The sequence below is a fragment of the Talpa europaea genome (assembly GCF_964194135.1).
Source record: "Talpa europaea genome assembly, chromosome: X".
NCBI lineage: Eukaryota > Metazoa > Chordata > Mammalia > Eulipotyphla > Talpidae > Talpa > Talpa europaea.
Window position 1 is genome coordinate 54760726 of NC_140081.1, and position 24252 is coordinate 54784977.

The 24252-nt window shown below is 35.8% G+C and overlaps 1 protein-coding gene across 2 annotated transcripts in view; it reads left to right on the top strand.

Moving 5' to 3' along the window:
* Positions 1 to 24252, top strand: part of APOOL (apolipoprotein O like) — a gene marked incomplete at its 3' end in the record, with an annotated part of 45764 nt that overhangs the window by 949 nt on the left and 20563 nt on the right. For both annotated transcript variants that reach the window (XM_084258111.1, XM_084258112.1), the window contains exons 2-5: positions 9881 to 10000; positions 12844 to 12898; positions 14535 to 14633; positions 20666 to 20757. In XM_084258111.1, coding sequence (XP_084114237.1) covers positions 9881 to 10000; positions 12844 to 12898; positions 14535 to 14633; positions 20666 to 20757 — 366 coding nt within the window. The remainder of the gene's footprint in view (positions 1 to 9880; positions 10001 to 12843; positions 12899 to 14534; positions 14634 to 20665; positions 20758 to 24252) is intronic.

The following is a 24252-nucleotide window of genomic DNA, read 5'->3' on the forward strand; positions in this document are numbered from 1 at the left end:
CCTCTTTGTTCTTACCCTTCCTCTACCCTCCTCCCCCAGTTGGTTCTTCAGTTCTGTAGTCAGCTCTCAAGGGTTAGTTTATCTGACTCTTGTTTTAGTTACTTTATATTCCACATTTTAGTGACACTATCTAATATTTATCTTTCTCCTTCTGATTTATCTCACTTAGCATTTTCCCTTCCAGTGCCATCCATGTTGCCACAAATGGCATGAGTTTACCATATTTGACTGCAAAGTAATATTCCATTGTGTATATACCCATCTTCTTGATCCACTCATCTTTTCTGGGGCACCTAGTTGTTTCCATAATTTGGCTATAGTAAAAATAGTGCCGCAATAAACATGGAAGTCCAAGTTTCCTTTTGAATTAGTGTTGTTTTCTCCCACAAAATAACTCTTCAGATATCAGTTACATTTTAAGTACTTTTGCTTCCTGGATAAGCATCTTAGTAATTTTAACCATTTCTTTCATATCATAGCTTTGAGTTCCTTCACTATCATGATAATTATCTGCCAAATATGTTCAGAATGGTATGTAGGTATATTTTGACCACTACAGGATAGAATGAGATTGACTCTTCTTCTTCTAGATAATATTCCTGTCAGTACTGCTTAAGATTACTTTCAGTTTTGTATTTATTTTTGTTTTAAGTTCTGACAATTAACCTTGCTTATCATCAATCTTTGAGTGTATCTTTTTTGGAGGCATCAATATACTACTCTCTTATTAAGTACCATCTAGTACATATAATTAAATCTCTGTCAGAAAACTCTACAGAACCATGGGGTGATCATATTTTTTAAGCTGTTAAATTAGCAGTATTCAGATTTATAAAATTAAACTGTATGTATATGGTCAGCCATACATATCCCTGAATGTTTCTTGTTAAAAATTTTCTATGATATGAATTTTATTTATTTTGTTATCATTTGTTTGTTCTCACCAAAAAATAGCAGAGAAGAAATATTGACAAGATATGTACATTCAGGATAGTATGGCTATAGATGAGAAATAATGAGTTGATTATTCTTCTTACTTTGATACAATTTAATTTATATGTGGCTTTATACTTTATTGCTTCTAAACATAATTTATGATAAAGTACAAACAAGTTGTATTTATAGAATAAGTGGCATTTAAACTCAGGGCCTGCAATCCATAGGAATATTTTTTAATTAGTAGAGACTTGAGTAACATGTGACTGGTTACTAAAATTCTCACACTTTTGTTAATATCCTTACTTTTTTTCAGTTTTTAGAGACATAACTGCCAAATAGGATTTGTACATGTGCACGGTTTGGACAATTTGATGTTTATGAACACATACAATGTGAAATAATCACCTCTGTGTTGTCAGTTTTTGACTTATGATATTTTCTGCTTACATTGGGTTTATCAGGACATAACCCCATTTTAATTAGAAGAAAATCTGTATAATTTCTCCCTTTTCTCCATATCTTGACCAATAATTAGTATCTCAAGTCTTTTTTTTTTATAAATTTTATTGTTATATTCCCCATACAATTGCAGCCCCCCCATTCTGACCCCAATCCCTCCCCTCCCGCCCCCGCCCCCCTAAAAGTGTCACTGGTTCATAGTTTTTTGTTGATTTTGATTTTCACTTTCTTATATTCATTTTCCTGGTCCCTTATTTAAGTTTTCTAGATTCCTGCTATGAGTGAGACCATCCAGTATTTTTCTTTTTCTTTTTGGCTTATTTCGCTGAGCATGATCCCTTCCAGCGCCATCCATGTTGCTGCAAATTGCATGTGTTTATCTTTTTTGAATGCTGAGTAATATTCCATGGTATATATGTACCACATCTTCTTGATCCAGTCATCTATTTTTGGGCATTTGGGTTGTTTCCAAAGCTTAGCTATTGTAAACAGTGCTGCTATAAACATAGGGGTGCAGGTGTTCTTTGGAATTGATGTTTCTGTGTCCTTTGGGTAAATACCTAGGAGTGGAATTGCTGGATCATATGGAAGCTCTATGTTTAGTAGGTCCAGAAATCTCCACACAGCTCTCCACAGTGGTTGGACCAGTTTGCACTCCCACCAACAGTGCAGAAGAGTTCCTTTTTCTCCACACCCTCGCCAACATTTGTTGTTGCTAGTTTTTTTAATATGTGCCATTCTCACTGGTGTAAGATGGTATCTCATGGTAGTTTTGATTTGCATTTCCCTGATGACAAGTGATGTTGAACATTTTTTCATATGCCTGTTGGCCATTTGCATTTCCTCTTCAGAGAAGTTTCTTTTTAACTCTTCTGCCCATTTTTTGACTGGATTATTTTCTTTGTTGTTGTTGAGTCTCATCAGCTCTTTGCAGATTTTTGTGATCAGTCCTTTATCATTAGTTTTGGGTGCAAAAATGTTCTCCCAGTTGGTGGGGTTTCTCTTTGTTTTTGTTATTGTCTCTTTTGCTGTGCAAAAGCTCTTTAATTTGATGTAGTCCCAGCTGTTTATCTTTGCCTTCACTATCACTGCTTTGGGTGATGTGTCTGTAAAGATGTCTTTGATGTGCAAATCACGTAGTGTTTTGCCTATATTTCCTTCTATATATTTTATGGTTTCAGGTCTTATGTCTAGTTCTTTAATCCATTTTGAGTTGATTTTTGTGTATGGTGTGAGGTAGTGGTCAAGCTTCATTCTTTTGCATGTAGCGACCCAGTTTTCCCAGCACCATTTATTGAACAAACTTTCTTTGCTCCAATGCATAGTCTTTGCTCCTTTGTCAAAGATTAGTTGACCATAAATCTGTGGGTTTATTTCTGGATTTTCTATTCGATTCCATTGGTCTGTATGTCTGTTCTTGTTCCAATACCATGCAGTTTTGATGATTATGGCTTTGTAGTATAGTTTGAAGTCTGGGAGTGTGATGCCTCCATTCCCTTCTTTTTTTTTCAGGAGAGCTTTGGCTATTCGGGGTTTTTTGTGATTCCATATGAATTTCATCAATAATTGTTCTATTTCTTTGAAGAATGACATTGAAATTTTGATTGGAATAGCATTGAATCTGTATATTGCTTTTGGAAGGATGGCCATTTTAATAATGTTTATTCTTCCAATCCATGAGCAGGGGATGTCTCTCCATTTCTTTGTGTCTTCTTCTATTTCTTTTAATAGTGTTTTATAGTTTTCTTTGTATAGGTCCTTTACCTCTTTTGTTAGATTTATTCCCAAATATTTGATTTTTTTTGTTTCAATAACAAAAGGGATGGTTTTTTTGATTTCTTCTTCTTCAGATTTATTGTTTGTGTATAGGAAGGCTACTGACTTTTGCGTGTTGATTTTGTATCCTGCCACTTTACTGAACTGATTGATGAGTTGAATTAGATTTTCTGTGGAGTTTTTGGGGTTCTCTATGTATAATATCATATCGTCTGCAAATAGTGATAGTTTGACTTCTTCTTTTCCTATTTGGATTCCTTGGATGTCTTTCTCTTGTCTTATTGCCCTGGCTAGGACTTCCAGTATTATATTGAAAAGCAGTGGTGAGAGTGGACATCCTTGTCTTGTTCCAGATCTGAATGGAATTGCTTTCAGCTTTTCACCATTGAGAATGATACTGGCTGTTGGCTTGTCATAGATGGCCTTTATGATGTTGAGGTATGTTCCTTGTATCCCAAGAATTTCAAGGGCTTTTATCATGAATGGGTGTTGCACTTTTTCGAAAGCTTTCTCAGCATCTATTGATATTATCATATGGTTTTTATATTTCTTTTTGTTGATGTGTTGGATAACGTTGATTGATTTTCGGATGTTAAACCATCCTTGTGTCCCTGGAATGAATCCTACTTGGTCGTGGTGAATTATCTTATGGATACATTGTTGGATTCTGATAGCTAAAATTTTATTAAGGATTTTTCCATCAGTGTTCATTAAGGAGATTGGCCTGTAGTTTTCCTTTTTTGTGTTGTCCTTGTTCGGTTTTGGTATTAGTGTAATGTTGGCTTCATAAAACGTGTTTGGTATTGTCCCTTCCTTCTCAATTTTTTGGAAGAGTTTGTGAAGGATAGGCACTAATTCGTATCTGAATGTTTGGTAGAATTCACTTGTAAATCCATCAGGTCCTGGGCTTTTGTTTTTGGGGAGGTTTTTGATTACCATTTCAATTTCGCTAATTGTAATTGGTCTGTTTAGGTGTTCTATTTCTTCTTTATCTAGCTTTGGGTGATTGTAGAGTTGTAGGAATTTGTCCATCTCCTCTAGATTGTTAAACTTGTTTCCATATAACTGTTCATAGTAGTTACTGATTATTCTTTTGATTTCTGCTGTGTCTGTTGTGATTTCTCCTCTTTCATTGATGATCCTGTTTATTTGTGCTTTCTCCCTTTTTTCCTTTGTGAGCCTGGCTAGGGGTTTGTCTATTTTATTGATTTTTTCAAAGAACCAGCTCTTGGTTTCATTGATCTTTTGGATTGTTTTTTTAGTTTCAATTTCATTTATTTCTGCTTTGGTTTTTATTATTTCTTTTCTTCTAATGGTTTTGGGGTTTTTTTGTTGTTCTTTTTCTAGATCTTTGAGCTTCGAGATTAGGTTGTTTCTTTGCGTTCTTTCTTGTTTCTTGATGTGAGCTTCTATTGCTATATATTTTCCTCTTATTACTGCTTTTGCTGCATCCCATACATTTAGGATATTGGTGTCCTCCTTGTCGTTCAATTAAAAAAAATTTTTAATTTCTTCTTTGATCTCCTCATTAGTCCAATGAGGAGTCCAGTAGTGTGGTTTTTAATCTCCATGAGGTAGGAAAGTTCCTTGCCTTCTTTTTATGGTTTATTTCTAGTTTGATGCCTTCATGGTCAGAAAAGATGGTTGATATGATTTCAATCTTGGTGTATCTGTTGATGTTTGTCTTGTGCCCCAGTATGTGATCGATCCTGGAGAATGATCCGTGTGTGCTTGAGAAAAATGTGTACTCCGTGTTTTTGGGGTTTAGTGTTCTATAGATGTCTGTTAAGCCCAATTGCTCTAGGTCCTTATTTAGAGCTTTGGTTTCTTTACTTATTTTTTGTCTTGTTGATCTATCCATTGTTGATAGTGGTGTGTTGAAGTCTCCCACTACGTATGTGTTTTCTCTGATGTCTGTTTTCAGAGAGGACAACAGTTGTCTGATATATTTTGGTTCTCCTTCGTTTGGTGAGTATATGTTAATGAGTGTTATTTCTTCTTGAAGTCTTGTCCCCTTGATCATAATGTAGTGACCATTGGGGTCTCTTTTTATCTTTTTGAGTTTGAAATCTGTTTTATCTGATATAAGTATAGCTGTTCCTGCTTTCTTTTTTGGTCCATTTGCTTGTAGGATTGTTTTCCATCCTTTAACTTTGAGCCTATTTTTATCTTTTGTCGCTAAATGTGTTTCCTGGAGACAGCAAAAGGTTGGGTTTTGTTTCTTAATCCAGGCTGCAACTCTGTGTCTTTTTATTGAAGAGTTTAGTCCATTTATATTTAGAGTTAATATTGATATGTTAACATCTGTATTTGCCATTGTGTTTGTCTTTCCTTTGATTTTATTTATTTATTCTTTTAATAACTTTTTTTTTTTTTGGCCTTCTTTCATTGTTATTCGTCCCTCTGAGGTTCTGGCTTTAGGACTCCTTGTAGTATTTTTTGGAGTGGGGGTTTAGTTGCAATGAAATTCCGGAGTTTCTGTTTGTCTGGGAAGGTCCATATTCTTTCTTCAAAGAGGAAGGAGAGCTTTGCGGGATAGAGTATTCTTGGTTGGCATCTGTTTTCTTGGAGTCTGTTGACTATGTCCCTCCACTCTCTCCTTGCCCGTAGTGTTTCTTTGGAGAAGTCTGATGTCAGCCTGATTGGTTTTCCTTTGAATGTTATCTGTTTCTTCCCTCTTGCCAGCTTCATTATTTTTCCCTTGTCCTGGATTCTTGGGAGCTTTACTATTATGTGTCTTGCTGTATTTTTCCTTTCGTCGTGGAAGTTTGGTGTTCTTCTTTCTTCTTGTATAGCAATTTTCAGCTCCTTCTTCACATTTGGGAAGTTCTCTTCAATTATCTCTTTGAATATTTTCTCTGTTCCTACATCTCTCTCCTCTCCTTCTGGTATTCCATAACTCTTATATTTCCTTTCCTCATGGAGTCAGATAGTTCCCGAAGTCTTTCCTCGTTCTTTTTCCTTTGTACTTCTCTTTCCTTTTCTGTTTTGGTTCTTTTTATTTCTGTGTCTTCAAGATTACTTATTCGTTCTTCCATTTCATCTAATCTGCTTTCATTGCTTTTCCCAGAATTCTTTAGTTCTTCCATTAATTCTTTGATCTCCTGCATTTCTTTTACTTCCCTCTTTAGGGACTCAATTTCTTTCTTCTGACCATTGTTTTCCCTCTCTAGGGACTCAATTGCATTCTTCTGTTCGTTGATTATTTTTCTCTTATCATTGTTTTCCTTTATGACTTCTGTCAGTTTTTTAATCACGGCAATTTTAAATTCTCTTTCTGGAAGGCTCAGAAATTCTTCCAAGTTATTGTCGTTGCAATCTGGGGGCTGGTTTTCTTTTTGTGGTGTGCTTTTTCTCTGGAGAGTTGCTAGGTTGCGTGTGGTTCTTCTCCTCCCTACTGTCTGTTTTCTAATTTGCCGTATGCCTTGAGACACTGTGTTGTTGGGACTGGCCGGCATTTTGGTTGGGCTTCTCTGCTCCCCTCTGGTTCCTCCAGGAGTCATCTGTCAGTTTCAAGCAGTCTTTACTGGAGAAAGGCCCCTGTTCTAAAATGCCGATGTGGGGACACACTCCCCTGTGCGCCTGGTCTGCCCCGGCGGTGGGTTCCTGCTCCCCCTCTGGGCTTGGACTGCAGGCCAGAGGGGGTCTGGCGTGGGCGAACTTCCCCCACTCACCTCTGGCTCCTGAGGAAGCCTTCTGCAGGTAGTCTTTACTGAAGAAATGTCCCTGTTCTAAAATGGTGATGTGGGACACACTCCCTGCGCGTCTGGTCTCAGGCACACTCTTCTGCGCGCCTGGTCTGCCCCGGCTGTGGGTGCTCGCTCTCCCTGTGGGCTCAGACTACTTGTTCGGAAGGGGCCCGGTGTGGGCTAACTCCCCAGCTGGCCACTAGCTCCTTCAGGAGCCTCTGCTGGCTTCAAGTCGCTAGGTGGCGCCAGAGATCTCTCCTAGAGCCCTTGGGGAGCTGATTTTCCACCCCGTGGGACAGGGAGCAGAGCGGGGATGGTAGGGTACACCTCAACGGCTTTGGGGTGCTGTGTCTGCCTTGTGCCCCACCGTCGTGGGGAACCCACGCCCCTAATTTCGTGCCCCGGGTCTCAGTTCCAAAGCCCTCAGTTCCAGGACGCGGGCTGTAGCCCAGATCAGTGGCGCGGGAATGGCGCCTTTTGAATCCCGCTTCCCTGCCTGGGCGCCTTGTTCCTGCTCACTCAGGGAGGGCCTCCGTGGTCTCCCCGCAAGCCTAGGTCGCAGGCGGGGACCTGGGCAGCTGAGATCGATCTGGATCAGCGCGATCTGGATCAGCGCGCCCGCTTTCTGCGCAAGCTTACAGGGCGGCCGGGGCTGTGTGCTGGTGCTGGTCTCCTCCTGGGGGGCGGGGCTCTCTTTAATGGCGCCTGGAGCTCACCTCCGCGGTGAATCCTGCAGGATTCCCCACAGCTCCCGTTCAGGGGGTGTGGTGGCTGAAATAGTTCTTTTCCACTCACAGTCCCACTTGCTGCGTCCGTTTTTCTTGTTGGCCGTTTTGGTTTGTTGTTTCCCTCCTCTCTGCTGGTCGGAGAGTGCCGACTTTGTGGGCGGGGGAGGGGAGCAGGGTTCTGCGCTTCCCTCCCTTCTGGTCCTCTTTTATGGCAACTTTCTTCTTCGGGCAGTTTGCTGGAGTCACCCGTTTATCTTCCGTGTCCCAGTTCTCACTGGGACCTGCCGCTTTTCCTCCCTATTAACTTTTTTAATGGGAGATCTTACTCGCAGCGTCTCCTCGCCGCCATGTTGCCCCGCCCCTCCTCTCAAGTCTTTTTGATGATAATTCATCCTAGCAGACCTAGCAGATGTGTGATGACATCTGTATTACTACATCAGGGAAATGCAAATCAAAACCACAGTGATTTTGCACCTCATAGCCTTGTATCTGATACAAAAGGAAAAACTTTCACATTTTCACCATTGAATATGTTGTTCACTGTGGGTTTGGCATATACGGCCTTTATTGTGTTTAGGAATATTCCTTCTTTCTCCATGTTAAATGATTGTTGAATTTTATGACATATTTTCTCTATCTCCAATGGATTGTATGATTTTTATCTTTCCTTTTGTTGATGTGGTGAATTTCTTTGATGTAAATCATTTCCTTCCACTTTCTTCATATCTAATAATTCACTATAGCTCTTGGCAACTGTTCCCAATCTGTCAAACAACAAATACTTAAAATTTTCAATTTCCTATTCTGGAAGTTCTCTCATTGTTTTTATTAGTTTTGGTAATATTTGTAGTCTATTGCTATGAACTTTAATTTATCATGTTTTATTTCTTGAAAAATTGTTATTTCATATTATATATTTTCTAATACATGCATTCTTTGTATATCTGAGTCTTTGATGTTGCTGCTGGTTCTTTTCCAGATGGTTCTTTGTGTTTTCTAATTTTCCATTGCTGCTTTGTTTTCTAATTTTTCTAAATTGTCGTCTCATATTTCTTAGAACTTTATATGTTTTAATTGCTTGAACTCCGGTTCCTCCAGAGAAGGAGGTATTTATTTGTTTCTACCAAGCATCCATGGGGCTATCAGCCTTGGAGCACTTTATTTTTGGCTTGATTCTTCAGGTTACCCTGGCAATTTTATGCTTCAGAGTATATAAATTCTTATTTGTGTTTGCCAATTCTTAGGAAGTATTTCCCTCCCCTCATCTTGGTCCCCAATCTTTAAGACTGTAGATTTTCCTAACAGTCCCTTGGAGTAATATGTTTATTTCTACTTCACTCTTAATTAAGATGTGACACTATGAGGTTCTCTAGTAAGATTGCCTACCTTAAGCCTGTTTGTTTTTATTTTTTTTAATTTTTTTAAACTTTTTTTTAATTTTTTTTTTTTTTATAGAGGCATGTTTTTATTTATTTATTTGTTTGCTTGTTTTGTTTATACATGCACTGGGTACAGTCAGAAGCGCGGGAGGGTGAGAGAATTCACCAGAGCCAGAGTGGGGAGCAGAGCAGGCAGAATGACCGAAGTACACTGCTGAGGGGAGCAGCGGGCGGCAGGAGAGGTCTGCGCGCCATGCGGGACCCTCCTCCGGTGGCCGGGGAGCAGCCGGGGATCGAACCTGCGCCGCAGAGGCCGCGGGCAGCTTCGCAACCCAGCGCTCAACCGCTGCGCCACCGGGGAGGCCCCCTTAAGCCTGTTTTGAGTTTTGTTTCTTGACCCCATGTGCTGTGGACCATCTGTTTTATAGCCATTGATTTCAAGGTAAAAGTTGGTTTTGCTCATCTCTGTGGGTTTCTGTCTTCACTAAATTTCTGGATTCTGAGTAGTCTTTATAAGCAAATTTAGCTGGGAATGTGGTGAGTGCCTGTAGTCCCAGCGCCTCAGGAGGCTGAGGCAGGAGGATTGCTTGAGCTCAGCATAGTGCACTATGCTGATATGGTTGATAGGGTGCCCGCGCTAAGTTCAGCATCAATATGGTAACTTTCCAGGAGCAGGAGAGCACCAGGTTGCCTTAGGAGGGTTGAATGCCCCAGGTCAGAAACAGAACATGTCAAAACTTTCATGCTGATCAGTAAATGTACTAGATTATTCTTACATTTAAGATAGTTTAAAAAACTGTCAACATTTTTACTTGTTTTTATTAGGATGGTTAATGAGGATTTCTATTCCTGCCATATTGCTGAAAAAGGAAGTCTAACTTTTTTTTAACATAAACTTTATTTCCTCTAGCTTCCCATATATACTGCACCACCTCTTCAATCCAAATATGTTGAAGAGCAGCCTGGCCGTTTACAACAGGGCTTTGCATATATACGTACTACAACTGGTCGTTATATTGATTGGTGCAAGGTAAGTTAATTTTAATAGTGCTCTGATAGTGGAGGGTTCTGATGCATATTTACATACCAATTATTCCAGTTACTCATTGATGTGTAACAAACTTCCTCAAAAGTCAGTGGTTTAAAACAGTGACCATTCTATTACAGCTCATGATATTGTAGGTCAGGACTTTAATAAGAGTTTGGAAAGGCAATTCTGTTTTGTGTGGGATTGATAGAGGTCATTGAGTGGTATTCATTTGGTGAATGAGGTGATCCAGAGAGTCCATGAGAACTTAATTTGCATTAATTTGTAGGTGAACTTAATTGTGCCTACACATGACCTGTCAGGTATGGTGGTGTCACGATAGTTCAGCAACTTATATGGGCAGTTCAGGCCTCCTAGAAAAAAATGTTACAAGGGGCCTTAAGCAGAGCTTTCAGAGGTTTTTACCAGTCTTAGACATACCCAAAAAAGTCACTTCTACAGCATTCTATTCTTAAATCAAGTCACTAAGGCTAACCTATTTTTAAAGAGGGGGTGAATTAAATTCTACCTCTTGGTATGAGTATTAGCATATTTAATCTGCTATATCACTACTACATATTAAAGTAGTTCGGCAAGCATTTTTGTCACCTAGCATGTTCAAAACATTGTTTAGCCTTTACATGAAGTTCTGTGATTACTTCTGATTAGTTCCTTATTTGTCTAAACAAAATGTTTACTTGTTGTTAACTCATAAGACCATTCTGATATTTATTGGGCCAATTAAAATTTACCTTATTTTAATATTTAATATTTAGACTTCAATCAGCATTATCTAGCAGTAGAATATTAGAGTAAGCTGATATGATAGTGTTTCCCTTATCATCACATCAGTATTAGTGTTACCATCATCTCTAGTGTCAATGTCACAGTGATAATGTTAGTACCATTATTTCATCATTTTGATCTAGTAACCACTTTCCTCAAATCTAAACTATCTGATTGTGGACCCTTGTGTGTTTTCGGTTTTAATCCAATATATTTAAGAAGAAAACTGATGATTTTATAAAATATCCCATCTGTGAACTTTGGATATTCCAGATGATGTTTTGAACATTTGATGAATACTTGATGTTATTTCTGAAAAAGTGTCTTACATTTCTAATAATATTAGTTACACTAAAAACTCTTAATGTTTGACCTTAAAATTACCTTAACTAATTAGATTCTGAATCATGTTCCTGAGGCAATAAGCCAATAGCTGGATGATAGACTTGAGTCTCCTGAGATCTAATTTCCCATAGAGGTCTCAAAGTTGTTTTCAAAGTGATAAATTGTTTCTGAGATATCACTGTAATTACTATCAACCAATGTAAGATTAAAAGAACTTTTTATCCATTACTATATTGAAATAAATTGTTTGAAGAAAGGCACTTTTGCTTGCATATCATCTTCATTGTAACACTTCCCTTTCTGATTTTCTCCTGAGTACTTTTTCTGTTCTTTAAAAATAATTTCTGGCTCAAATTGCATTCTATATTAAACACAGAATGCAAGGGCAAATTCATTTCCTACTCCTACTCCTTGGTGTTTTGAAATTTTGGTAGCAGTGACCTCCAGTGGTAAAGGTGAATTACTTAACAAGTTAAGGAAAATTTCTCAAAATAGTGAATAAATTTCTTCCTTGGGAGTTACATGATTCCTAGTCAATTGGTCAATTGCTTTTTGAACTTTGAAGGTGAAATTTTCTCAAGATACAATCCCTAAAGAAAAATCAGTCACTCAGTGGCAGTGACTTCACTGAAAATATCTTAGACAAAGGTACTAGTACCAAGATAGCTCAATAGCAGTAGCACATTTCTTTACTGACTAATGTAATTGTTTCTTTTTTATTTGCTTTGAGAAATATCTTGTAGTTTTTATCCCATGGTTCCACAGCAGGTTGTTCAGGAAAGGAGACCATATGTTTGAATTGTGTTTTCTGATTCCTTTCACAGAGCATGATCATGGGTATTTACTATGGGTAAATCATTTTGTGACTTTATTTTTCTTCTAATGAAATTTCACAGGTACCTGTCACTTAATAAATGTATATAACAGTATTTCTTGCATTAAAATAAATTAGTTAAAAATAGGTCAGAAGGAAATTTTTGATTTAAAGATTTAATCACTCCACTGGGTTAATAAAATTTTGATTTTAGAGAATTTGTTATTTTTTTAAAAACAAGGTGGACAGTAGTCTCTGTATGATGGTTTGTATGTATTCTGAGATAAATAAATGTCTTAATCAGATTATTTTTTCATTCTAATGCACAGAAAAAGAAGATAAACCACTTTTGTTTAGGCCATTTTCTCTACAAATCATGCTGTTGCTACCAGGTTTTTATTAATCAGATAAATATAAAATAAATTGCTTTAAATTTATTTATCAATATCAACTGCTTCTAAGCTGAAATATACCTCTCTTCATGCTTTATTTAAATTACATTCATTATTCTATGTAATTATATAATAAATTATAAATGTTTGTATTTCTGCAATAACTTCTGTGAACTATTACTATTACATATTACATATTTATACATATTACTTTATCCTTTTGTATGAGGAAAATTACATATTACATATTTAAAAAATTAAAATTACATATTTATCCTTTTATATGAGGAAAATAACAAACAAGTGTTATCCATATTAAATAAGATAAAAACCAAGAAATGAAGTTAAGTTTAATAAGTATACTCATAGTGAATGAATGAATAGGAAAGCTAGGTTTATATAGTGTAATACTAATTCACTCTTTTAATATAATCTCAGAGATGTAGATTATTTGATAATTATCAACATCTTTAAAAATGCAGGTGTCCTTTTTCCTCCTTTTTGCTTAGGGTGTATATGTTTTTGTGAAAAATGGGATAATGGATACAGTACAATTTGGAAAAGGTAGGTGAGTGAACCATCCATAATTAGAAATGTTCTATTATATTTATTTTTTTTATGTATTTATGCATACAAGAGCCAGAGGTGCAGGGAGGTGAAAAGATTCACCAGAGACAGAGTGGGAAGCAGAATAGGCAGATCCACTGAAATATACTGCTGAGGGGAGCATCGGGTGCAACAGGAGAGGTCTGCTGCGCTATGTGAGTTAGCTCCCTGACTGGGGATCTATCTTGTGCTTCCATGGCTGCTCCATAGCCTCATAGTGCTGACGCTTAACCCTTTGCATCACCGTGGTGACCCAGTTCTATTGTGTTTTTAACTTGCAAGGTTTATATGTGAGAAAGTAAGCATGGCATATTATCTGTTATGTTTTACCAGCTCAGAAGATTCTGTGAGAATATTTAAGCTAATGTTCATAATAATAATAATAATGGTATCTACCATTTATTTAGCAATTATATGTTGATACTATTAAGCATTTTATATAATTTATCTAATTTTTGATGCAATCAGTATATCGGTATTATAGTTATTATCATTTTAAGATGAGGACACTGGGGTTTAGAAAGGTTAAATAGGTTACACATAGCTAGTCAGTGGCAGTATCTGGTTTTAAATAAAGATCAGTTTAACTACAAAGCCCGTATTATATGCTCATAAATTATAAATAAAAGATGTGTCCAAATTGTTATCTATTAGTTTAAGTGTTATTTTATTTGCTGTTTATGTAAACTGTTAAAATATATAGTACTTTGCTATTTATTGCTAGAAACACTATATGTACCTGCCATTGTAGAATATTTAAGTTAATGTTAGAAAGCAATTATAGTTTACTTATTTTAATAATGGTTTCCTAATATTCTTGACCTAAGCCATTTGTGAAAATAAATGTGTTTATGAGACAGAAAGATAGCTAAAATTATAAATGTTTTTCCATGATGTTGATGATCTCTATATATACTACAATTTAATATATTTAGGGATAATGCAAAATTACATTCCTCATCAATCTTAAAGATTATGATTAGTTAAATAATTAACTATGATAGAATAAAGTGGTTTTTGAATTGCATGGAACCAGAAATGATTTAAATTTATAAAAAGCCAAGAAATCTGGACTTCTGCCCACTCTCCATTTACTTTTTTTTGATCATCAGTTTTAACCAGAGCAACAGCTTCTCTGAGGTTATTGAGGGATAGCAGCAAGCAGGGTCAAATAGTTGTATATTCAAAACTCCATGCTAAAGTATTTCAGCTCTTACTGGATCCCACCAATCTTTGAACAGATAAGCATTTCCATTATAAGGATACAATACATACCAGGAATTTACTTTATAGTAATCTCTAATAAGTGAGCATTCTAGCATCATATTTTATTTGAGAGTAATAGTGCCTGTATCAGTAAGGAAACAAATATCATTAAAACAACTATGGATGGAAGACTTTATTTTGTAACAAGTAACTATTGTTTTCTAAGCTTTGTAAGTTGCTGCTCAAATCATTATTTGGTGTAGCTCTTTTGAAGAATGTTTAAACCATATGTTATCGTAGCCGTTCTTTTTAACTTTTTTGCATGTTACCTATGTAGAATGCCCAATTGTAGAAAATCATTTATAATAATTTTAACTGATTTCTTGAGATGCATATGTCTATCTGAAGAATCCACCTCGAGATTTTCTTCCCAAAATTGGAGTGATTACAGTTTCAGGATTGGCAGGCGTGGTTTCAGCGAGAAAAGGTAGGGTTTTAAAAAGTAAATTCTCTCTTTCAATGCCATTCTATTAACTTTGAAATTTTATTCTCATGGGAAAACCTCATATCCTACATTGACTATTATTAGGATGGGATACCATAATTTTTTTAGATTTTGTATTACAGCATGATTACTTTTATAGAGACTTCTTGTGTTTTCAAAAATATAGCTATTCCAAAGAATGTTCAACATCATTAGTTATTAGGGAAATGCAAATGAAAACCACAGTGAGATACCATTACACACCTATCAGAATATCTAAAGTTTAAAAGACTGACTATATAAACTATAGTAAAAAATGTAGAATAAATGAAATGGTCATTCACTTCTGATGAGAATGCAAAATAGTATAGCCATTGTGGAAAATAGCTGGGCACTTTCTTCATCAAGTTAAATATATACTTGCCATGAGATATACTAATCTTACTCCTGGATATTTATCCTGGAGAATTGAAAAACCTGTACAGAAATATAGATAGTATTCATAATCATAAACAGTTGAAAACAATTTAAATGCCTTTTAACATAAACTAAACTGTAGTACATCCTACAAAAAAATTCCATCTAATGACAATAGAGTGAACCATTGACACATAGATCAATCTCAGTTTTCTTTTTTTGTTTTTGTTTTTGTTTTTTAAAGATTTATTTATTTATTTATGCAAGCACTGGGTACAGTTAGAGGTGTGGGAGGGTGAGAGAATTCACCAGAGCCAGAGCGGAGAGTAGAGCAGGCAGAGTAATGAAGTACACTGCTGAAGGGAGCAGCGGGTGGCAGGAGAGGTCTGCGTGCCATGTGGGACCCTCACCCGGTGGCCGTGGATCGAACCAGCACTGCAGAGGCTGCAGGCAGCTTTGCAACCCAGCGCTCTATTGCTGCGCCACCGGGGAGGCCCCCGATCTCAGTTTTGATGAATCTGAATTAAAAAGTCAATCTAAAAAACCTGCATATTATGATTCCATTTACCTGACTTTTTCCATCAAAGTTTTATAAATTTGCCATTCGTTACAAAATATATATATTTTTGGGAATACAACTTCATACCTCAACATGTACACATGCTATACTTGCTCTGCACCAACACTCCATTGCCAGTACTCTATCACCTTTCCTCCTCCATAACCTCCCTCAATTCACTTTCTGATAACCACTATAGTTTTCATAGTGTCTAAGAGTTACTTTTTTGTGTTTGCCATTTTTTTTTTGTCTTTAGTTGTATATATTCCACAAAAGAGAAGCCGTCTGGTAATTCTTTCACTTTCTGGCTTAATTCACTTAGCATAATCACCTCATGGTCCATCCATATTATCATAGAAGTCACTGTTTCATCTTTTTTAATAGCTGAGTAGTATTCCATTGAGTAGATATACAATTTCTTTACCCAATTCTCTGTCAATGCATATTTAGTTTAATTACACTTGTTGGCCATTGTGAATAGTGCTAATATAAATATAGATATGCATAAATCTTTTTGTATCTTCATATTCTTTTAATAATTACCTAGGAGTGCAGGAAACTGATAGAACAGCTAAATGTCTAAATGCAAAAAGACTTATGACATATATAATTTTCTGCAAAAGATAAAATTAATAGTGAAAAAAAATAGGTCAGTGGTTCCCAGGGGTTAGGAATGGGGAGAAGGTATGACTATAAAGAGATAAGTAGCATGAGATATTTCTTAGGGGTTCCATATCATACCCAGAGTTGGGTATGATTGTAGGGACACTACAGTATATGACACTTTACATATATTAAAACTGATAGAATTGTACATCAAAAATTAAATTTATTTTTTTTAAATATAGTTCTTCCTGCTAAAACTTAATTATTATTTTCATATCTCAGTAACTATTATTTTAAGATCTTATGTTCTCTAGCTACTAACAAAAAATCAGGAGAGTTTTACATGAATATGAATATGAATTTGAATGAATATGAATCACTCAAATTCCTTTGCTTAGTCATGACTACCCATAATTTGGTGCTGTATTAATGATTTAAAGCAGAGATACTGATATCTCGGAACAAATTTTATTCCCTCTTAATCTCATCCTGACCAACGGTGCTGATACTGACATCAGCCAGCTCAGTGTGTGTGTGTTTTATTTTCCCCCTCTTTGCACTCTGTATTTATATCAACTTTGCTCTTCTTTCCCATTAAGGTTCTCAAGAACACTTCCAGCTTTTATGGTTATGTTAGGCAGTCTCACTAAAACATTACAGTGAAACTATGCAAACTGAAATCAGTAAAGGAAAAAGTCACCTGGTGCAAAGCTTAGAGGAAAACAGATACAAACTTCTAAGAGTCCTCTCCTGACACAATCATATGAGATCTACTTAATTCTTCCATTACTGAGTTGTTACATATGTGATAATAATATGAGATGTTGTCAGGCAGTGATGCTCATTAGACACTGAGAATACAAGGTTATTATTAGGGGCTCATCATGTAAACATTATCTGTTCAGCATGTACCAAAATTCTAGACTGCCAGAGCAAAGTAGGTATTCAGCATAAACTACATCATTTGTAAAGTTTAGGCTCAGTGTACCACTTTTTTCATTCAAGGAGTACTTTTTATCAGTGTAGGGAGCTTCTTATAAGTCAGGATTCCAGATTTCCAGATGCCAGCTAAGGACCAACCTTGGAAGCAGGCCTTTCTTGGCAAACTCAGCCATACTATGTAAACTCTTTTCTACAGACCATTAAATAACTCTTAAGCACATGGTGAAATTTAGATTTATACATCTTCCATCTCTGGGTATGAAAATACTTCTCAACCAAGCCATTGATAAGCTGATGCAATTCTCTGGTCAGTGCCTACTCATTGTCCCTAAACTAAATTACAGTTGGCTGGAAGTCAAAACTCTGAACCAGTCTGGAACCTGATATCAGATACCTTGTGATTAGTTTATCCAGCAATAGTCCTTAAAGCAGTTTCAACTCAAGTATACCTAATCAGATAGAAAACCTTTATGAATTATAAGAACATTCCCACATTCTAACTTTAACCCATATATCTCATCTCAATAGATCTAATATTCTCCCTATAACTAATAATAATGGCTCCCTGGATCCTTTTTATTCTAACACTGTGAGCAACTTCTTTTTTTAAAATATTTATTTATTTATGCATACAAAACCTGGGATACAGGCCAGAGGTGCAGGGGGTGAGAAGATTCACCAGAGACAGAGTGGGGAACAGAACAGGCAGATTGACCAAAGTACCCTGCTGAGGGGAGCAGCAGGCAAGGCAGGAGAGGTCTACTGCGCCATGTGGGTAGCTCCTGGCCAGGGATCGAACTCATGCTGCAGTGGCTGCAGACAACTTCATAGGTTGTGTCTTAACCCCTTGCACCACCAGGGAGACCCCTATGAGCAACTTCTAATTGAATATGTATTATAAATTACTTATTAAGAAAAAAATTGAAAACTAAGCACCATGTACAACAGTTAAGACTCAAAGAATTAATTTTGGGGGAAATTGGTGTAAAACATTATACTCAATTCTGTGAGAAATATGTAATTCAGTTGTAAGAGAAAATACTCCTCAAGTCATATCTCCAAATGTCAGACCTAGAATAACCTAACTCAGTCTTTTTCACAATGTAAATCTTAACCTATTAGTTAGTAGTGGAATAAACATATTCCACTATGGAAACATTGGTTGAGAAATAAAATTGAAGAAGATAGCGTATATCCAAATGCTTTTACTTAGTGTAGGTAAATATCACAAAACTTTTGTTTTCGTTTCAATGAGCATGAGTGAGAGGAAGGAGTGAGAGATCATAATGTAAAATTTGTTCTGAGCCTGAGTAAAAATACTTATGAGTAAAAATACTTATGGTGCAGAGAGAGGTCCAGAGAAAGGAAATCACTTAATGATTTCATAAATATATAGCATATACCTAGTTAGTGGCTACGTCTAGAGTTATTTCCTACTTATAGGAGTAAGGCTCTTGAGCCCAAATGAAACTTGTATTTTTGTATACAACCTTTCATATCAAATAAAGACAGGAGGAATATAAATCTTTTTAACCTTTAAAATGACACATCAAGGAAAAACTGCCACCTTCCTAATTTAGGAGTTAGCAGAATTGACTGAGCAAAAGAAACATCCACCAAGAGATATTAGGTCAGTAAAATCTAGAATCAAACTACAGATAGTAGAGTAATAGTGACCATGACTAGGGTAAAGGAGCAACATGAGACATGTTTTTGTACACCTAGACTCTCTATCCCAACACCACAAAAATCAGTCTGTAAATCAAGCTAATCTAGAGATTGAAGCAGCCTACTTACCCACCTACCCCAAGGCTTCCTTACTAAGAGCTAAACCAAATAGAGAAATGCCCTTGCTTGTAACATTCTTTATAGTGTAAATTTGCCTATAAACACTGACAGGTATTTTTCACCATAGTCTTTAATGATACGCCAGATAGGCTGTTTCATTTTTAAATTAAGGGTTGTCAGAGCTATTCCAGGGAATAAAATTACTTACCCCAATTAAAAATCCCATGATCATGTTGCCCATATCATATTTACAGCGTTCAAGGTACATATTTACAGAGATAAGACAAGCTTTTACAATACATTTTGTTTTTAATCAATAGTCTGCTGGAACTATACTATGACTTTGAATGGTAGGATTCAATCTATTTTTAAAATTTGGAGTTTCATGGAAGTGTTTAGGGGTAGTATGAGGATAGGGGAAAAGGTTTTCTTCCCCCAGCTAACTATATTAACCTTTAAATTTATAGGCTTTATATATTGAAGCTCCTTGATGACAGTCTACTGGGAAGATTTTTATTTTAAACACTGTACAAAAATGAACAATTTTGTAAAAAAAATATGTAAATAAATACATTTTAAAAAGGATTTTGCTGTCAAAACAGGTTGAAAATGATTCTTAGATGTTTAGTTAAGGTTCTTTTGGGAATGAATTATCTGAAGTTACTTGCAATTATTAAATTATTACTTCAGAATTCTAAAATAGTAACATGAAGGATTTTTATACCTTTTAAAGACCTTTGCTGCTTAGTTGGTTGTATCTTTTATCTTCCTAAGGACTTGATTAAAAAAAAATATGTGACACAGAAACAGTAATTCCAAAGGGCACCTGCACGCCTATGTTTATAGTAGCACTGTTTACAGTAGCTAAGATATGGAAACAACCCAAATGCCCAAAAATAGATGACTGGATCAAGATGATGTGGTACATATATACAATGGAATATTACTCAGCAATCAAAAAAGATAAACACATGCAGTTTGCAGCAACATGGAACGAGCTAGAAGGGATCATGCTCAGCAAAATAAGTCAGAAAGAAAAATACTGGATGGTCTCACTCATAGCAGGAATTTAGAAAACCTAAATAAGAGACCAGGAAAAAGACAAATCAATACAAAGTAAAAATCAAAATCAACAAGCAACTATAAACCAGAGACACACTATGGGGTGGGGGGAGGAGAGAGGGGTGGGGAGAGGAAGAACTAGAGTCAAAATAAGGGGGGGTTGTGAAATTGTATGGGGAATATAACCAAAATGAAAATGCATACATTGTGCAAAGATGGAAAATGATGTAAGAATTATATAAAATAAAATATTTTAAAAAATTCATGAAGAGAGTCCATTTCAGTTTAACATTATGCCACAAAATGGTAATTGATTACTTTTCTATATTATCATACTTTTATTAGATACTTGGGGGAAATGTGGTTACAGATTTAAGTTTCTTAGGACATAAAAATAAATGTCTGGTTTACAAAAGATAAACCCCTTTTGTATAGATAATTATCAGTATTAGATTGAGAACACTTTTCTTCAAATGGACATTACATAATGGGTATTAAGTTGTGATCCTTAAAGACATTTTAGCTGCCATGTTGATTGCTATTTTTACTAAGAGAGTAATTTATCATAAGGTGATGACTTAAAAAGAGCAGTAAAATTATGAAAACATCAAGTCTCTGATAACATCTGCTTGGAGTTTAATAATTTGTTGAAATTTCATAGGTTCTAGTTTTAAGAAAATTGCTTATCCACTTGGACTGGCCACTTTTGGAGCATCCGTTTGCTACCCAGCTCAGTCAGTAATAATTGCAAAGGTAAGTTATTTTTAAGTAAGGGAAACATTTTAATATTTGGTTAAATGGTAAATGTCACAGTATTTAAATGTTAGATCTGGTTCGGGATCTCGAGTGCTGACCTCCACAAAGTAGGAAGGTTTCACTGATGACCCCAGCCAATTGCATATATATAATCACTATATGAATTTATTGGGAGGAATCCATGTTACAATAATATGAGCATGCAATTAAATTGGCAGCAAAAAAGAGAAAAGGTAACAAATCTTTTGACAAGGTTCAGGAGGCTGGCTAGGCAGAGTGTGGGTGATCCAGTCCCAAGAGCTCTACAAATCCATCTGTCTGCAACGAGGAATGGAGTCTCTTCTCAGGGTGATAGTCCTGGCAGCTTTTACCAGACTGTGGAGAAGGCTTCAAGACCACAGGCATGGAGTTCTTAAGCATCTCAAATTGCTTTAACTTCAGTGCCCATATTTATGTGATTTCTCAGAGGTATTTTATCAGGACCACCTGTTAATTTTGACTTAGTTGTCTGGCCACACAGCCAGGTTTTTATATATCCTGGCTTCTATCATGCCTGTCAGTGTCTTCATAAACAAGTGGTTGCTTTTTATTGATAACTTACCTCTATAACAATGGCCTCCACCTTCCAGGATCAGGATCATTACAATATCAATACATGTGACAAGGATCAAGTTCAGCAACATTAAATTAGAATTTATGGGGAAACATCCTGCTGTATTGTTGAGCTATATAAAATTCAGTTTTTAATTAACAAAACTGTACCTGCTGGCAGCTATTTAGTTAAGCAGATTAACATAATGCAGAAAACACCAATTGATAGATAACAGAGGCTTCTGAAGGTAAAAAACAAACAAGTAATAAAACCTACACAAACACACAAACTCAGTTTCAAAACTGCCTGGAACTAAACACTTTCCATGAGTCTGTATGATAGTTGTTTTGTCATTTTCTTTTGAGCGTACATGCAAATTCAAAGATTCTCCAAATAATTTGGACAGTGTTTTAACACATACTTAGATTGAGGTAAACTCTGGAATCTGCACTTTTTCTTCTTTTCCTTTTTCCCCTAATTGCCAGCATTTAACATTTCCCCCTCACACTTAAAGCAGTGTGTAGTTTTACCGGAAGGACATTTTGTACTTGTATTCTCATTACTGCACCTCTTTATTTTATTTTTTTAAAAGATTTATTTATTTATACAAGCACTGGGTACAGTCAGAAGCGCGGGAGGGTGAGAGAATTCACTAGAGCCAGAGCGGGGAACAGAACAGGCAGATCCACAAAATACACTGCTGAGGGGAGCAGCGAGTGCGGCAGGAGAGGTCTGTCACGCCATGTGGGACCCTCGCCAGTGGCTGGGGATCGAACTGGTGCTGCAGAGACCGCGGACAGCCTTGCAGCCCAGCGCTCAACTGCTGCGCCATCATGGGAGGCCCCCTACTGCATCTCTTTAATTATTGGTGTAGATAAAACTGTCTATTCAGTATTTTTGAGAATGTCAAAGATACAGTATTCTATGTAGTTTGTAATGTGATCAAATTATAAAAGCTTTTGGCAATGAAAGGGCATTATTCATTAGATTTAGTTAAACTTGAGATAACTGATGGGTAAGATAGCCTCACTTTTAGGAATCTTTTCTAAGAATTTACATAGGAATTAACTACTTAAATTCATATAATGATGCTGAAAGAAAGTTTTGAGGTCATTTCCTTTAACTTCCTCATTTTTTTGTACTGAAACTAAGGCCCAGGAAAGTTTCACAGTAATTATTTTGTCCAAGATTCTATTCAATTTCAGGTGTCCTGATTCCCCATCCATTTTTCTTCCAAGGATGTGATGCTGCCACTGATTCCTTTTTAGAATAAATAAATATGTTAGAATAATAATATTCCTTTTAGAATAATGACTTAATATTTTTTGATTTTTGTGTGTGCCCATTCTTAAATAATTTAATCATTATAGAAAGAAGAAACAACCACCTGAAATCCTTCTTCCAACAAGAAAAGTATCAGTTTTAACATTTGATAGAATGTTATTATATGTCTTTCTCCATGCATACATAGAGATAGAAAGTTAAATGGATGAATAGACAGATTCAGTTTCATAAGAACAGGATTATAATATAGTAGAAATCTTTTTTAGAATAAAATATTAAATTTATTTTTACTTTAACAAAAGGAAAATAAAGACAAAATAAAAATTCTATGACAATATTTTAATGAGGGCCTAAAAATTCTTCTGTGGTTAAAAATGATTGTTAAGGGTCACCCCCGTGACACAGCGGTTGAGTGCTGGGTTTCAAAGCTGCCCACAGCCTCTGCAGCGCTGGTTCAATCCCCCGCCGCCGGGCTAGGGTCCCACATGGCGCTCAGACCTCTTCTGCCGCTTGCTGCTCCCCTCAGCAGTGTACTTTGTTGGTGTGCCTGTTCTGTTCCCCGCTCTGGCTTTGGTGAATTCTCTCACCCTCCCGCACTTCTGACTGTACCCAATGCTTGTATAAATAAATAAATAAATCTTTTTTTAAAAATGATTGTTAAATTCCTGGAGTTGAGATCCTTGCTTTTCCTTTGTCATATAGCAATGTCATATAGATTATTCAGCAGATTATAATGTATGATGATATATATAAATATGCAATATTTATACATATATGAATATGTTAATGAATATATATGAGCAATATGTAAACATATATAATAAATGTGTATATATAATACACACAACATATATTCATAGCATGCGAGTCATGATAGACTTCAGAGAATCTGTCATTTTTCCATCTAAAACTATGCATAATTATAAAATTGCATAAGTATAATAAATGCCTTCTAACTTGAAATTATCAGGACCAGTAGTTAATGATTGATTGAAAATGTTACTGCAGAATGTTATAAAAAAAATTTATAAGTATGTGCCCTAAATATTTTATTTCAAATACACACATTTATATATGTTTGTTTTTTCTCTTTTGAAATAGGGTTTTTCTTTCAGTATAGGTCTCCTAGTTGAAGCGTCATAACATCTTTTTATTTAGTTAGCCACAATTAGCCATAGCTATCTTCAATTTTCAATTTAGGTTTCCTTACAATAAAAAGAACACTTGGAAACATTTTTTAAATAATATGAGTTAAGAATCCCCTTCCATTTTTATTATTTCTCCCAGCAATTCACAACTGTATTCCCCACCTCCAATTTGACAAGTTATTATTTTAGTAGCTTATTTTTGAGTCTTTAAAAGGGACTTAGAAACAGCAATTCACATTCATATTTTATCCTATTATGTTACATTTAAATTGTTTAATTATAGTAAAAGTGATGTAGAGACTTGGAAATAAATGCAACTTATTCTTGGTGAGCATACAAATCATTTGTGTAAGACAGAACTTGGGGCATATTGGAGGGTACTTACTGGTAATGAATATTAAGCATTCTGTGAACATCATTTATTATAAATTTTAAAAACATCTTTAGTTATCAGACAAGTCTTTTGGA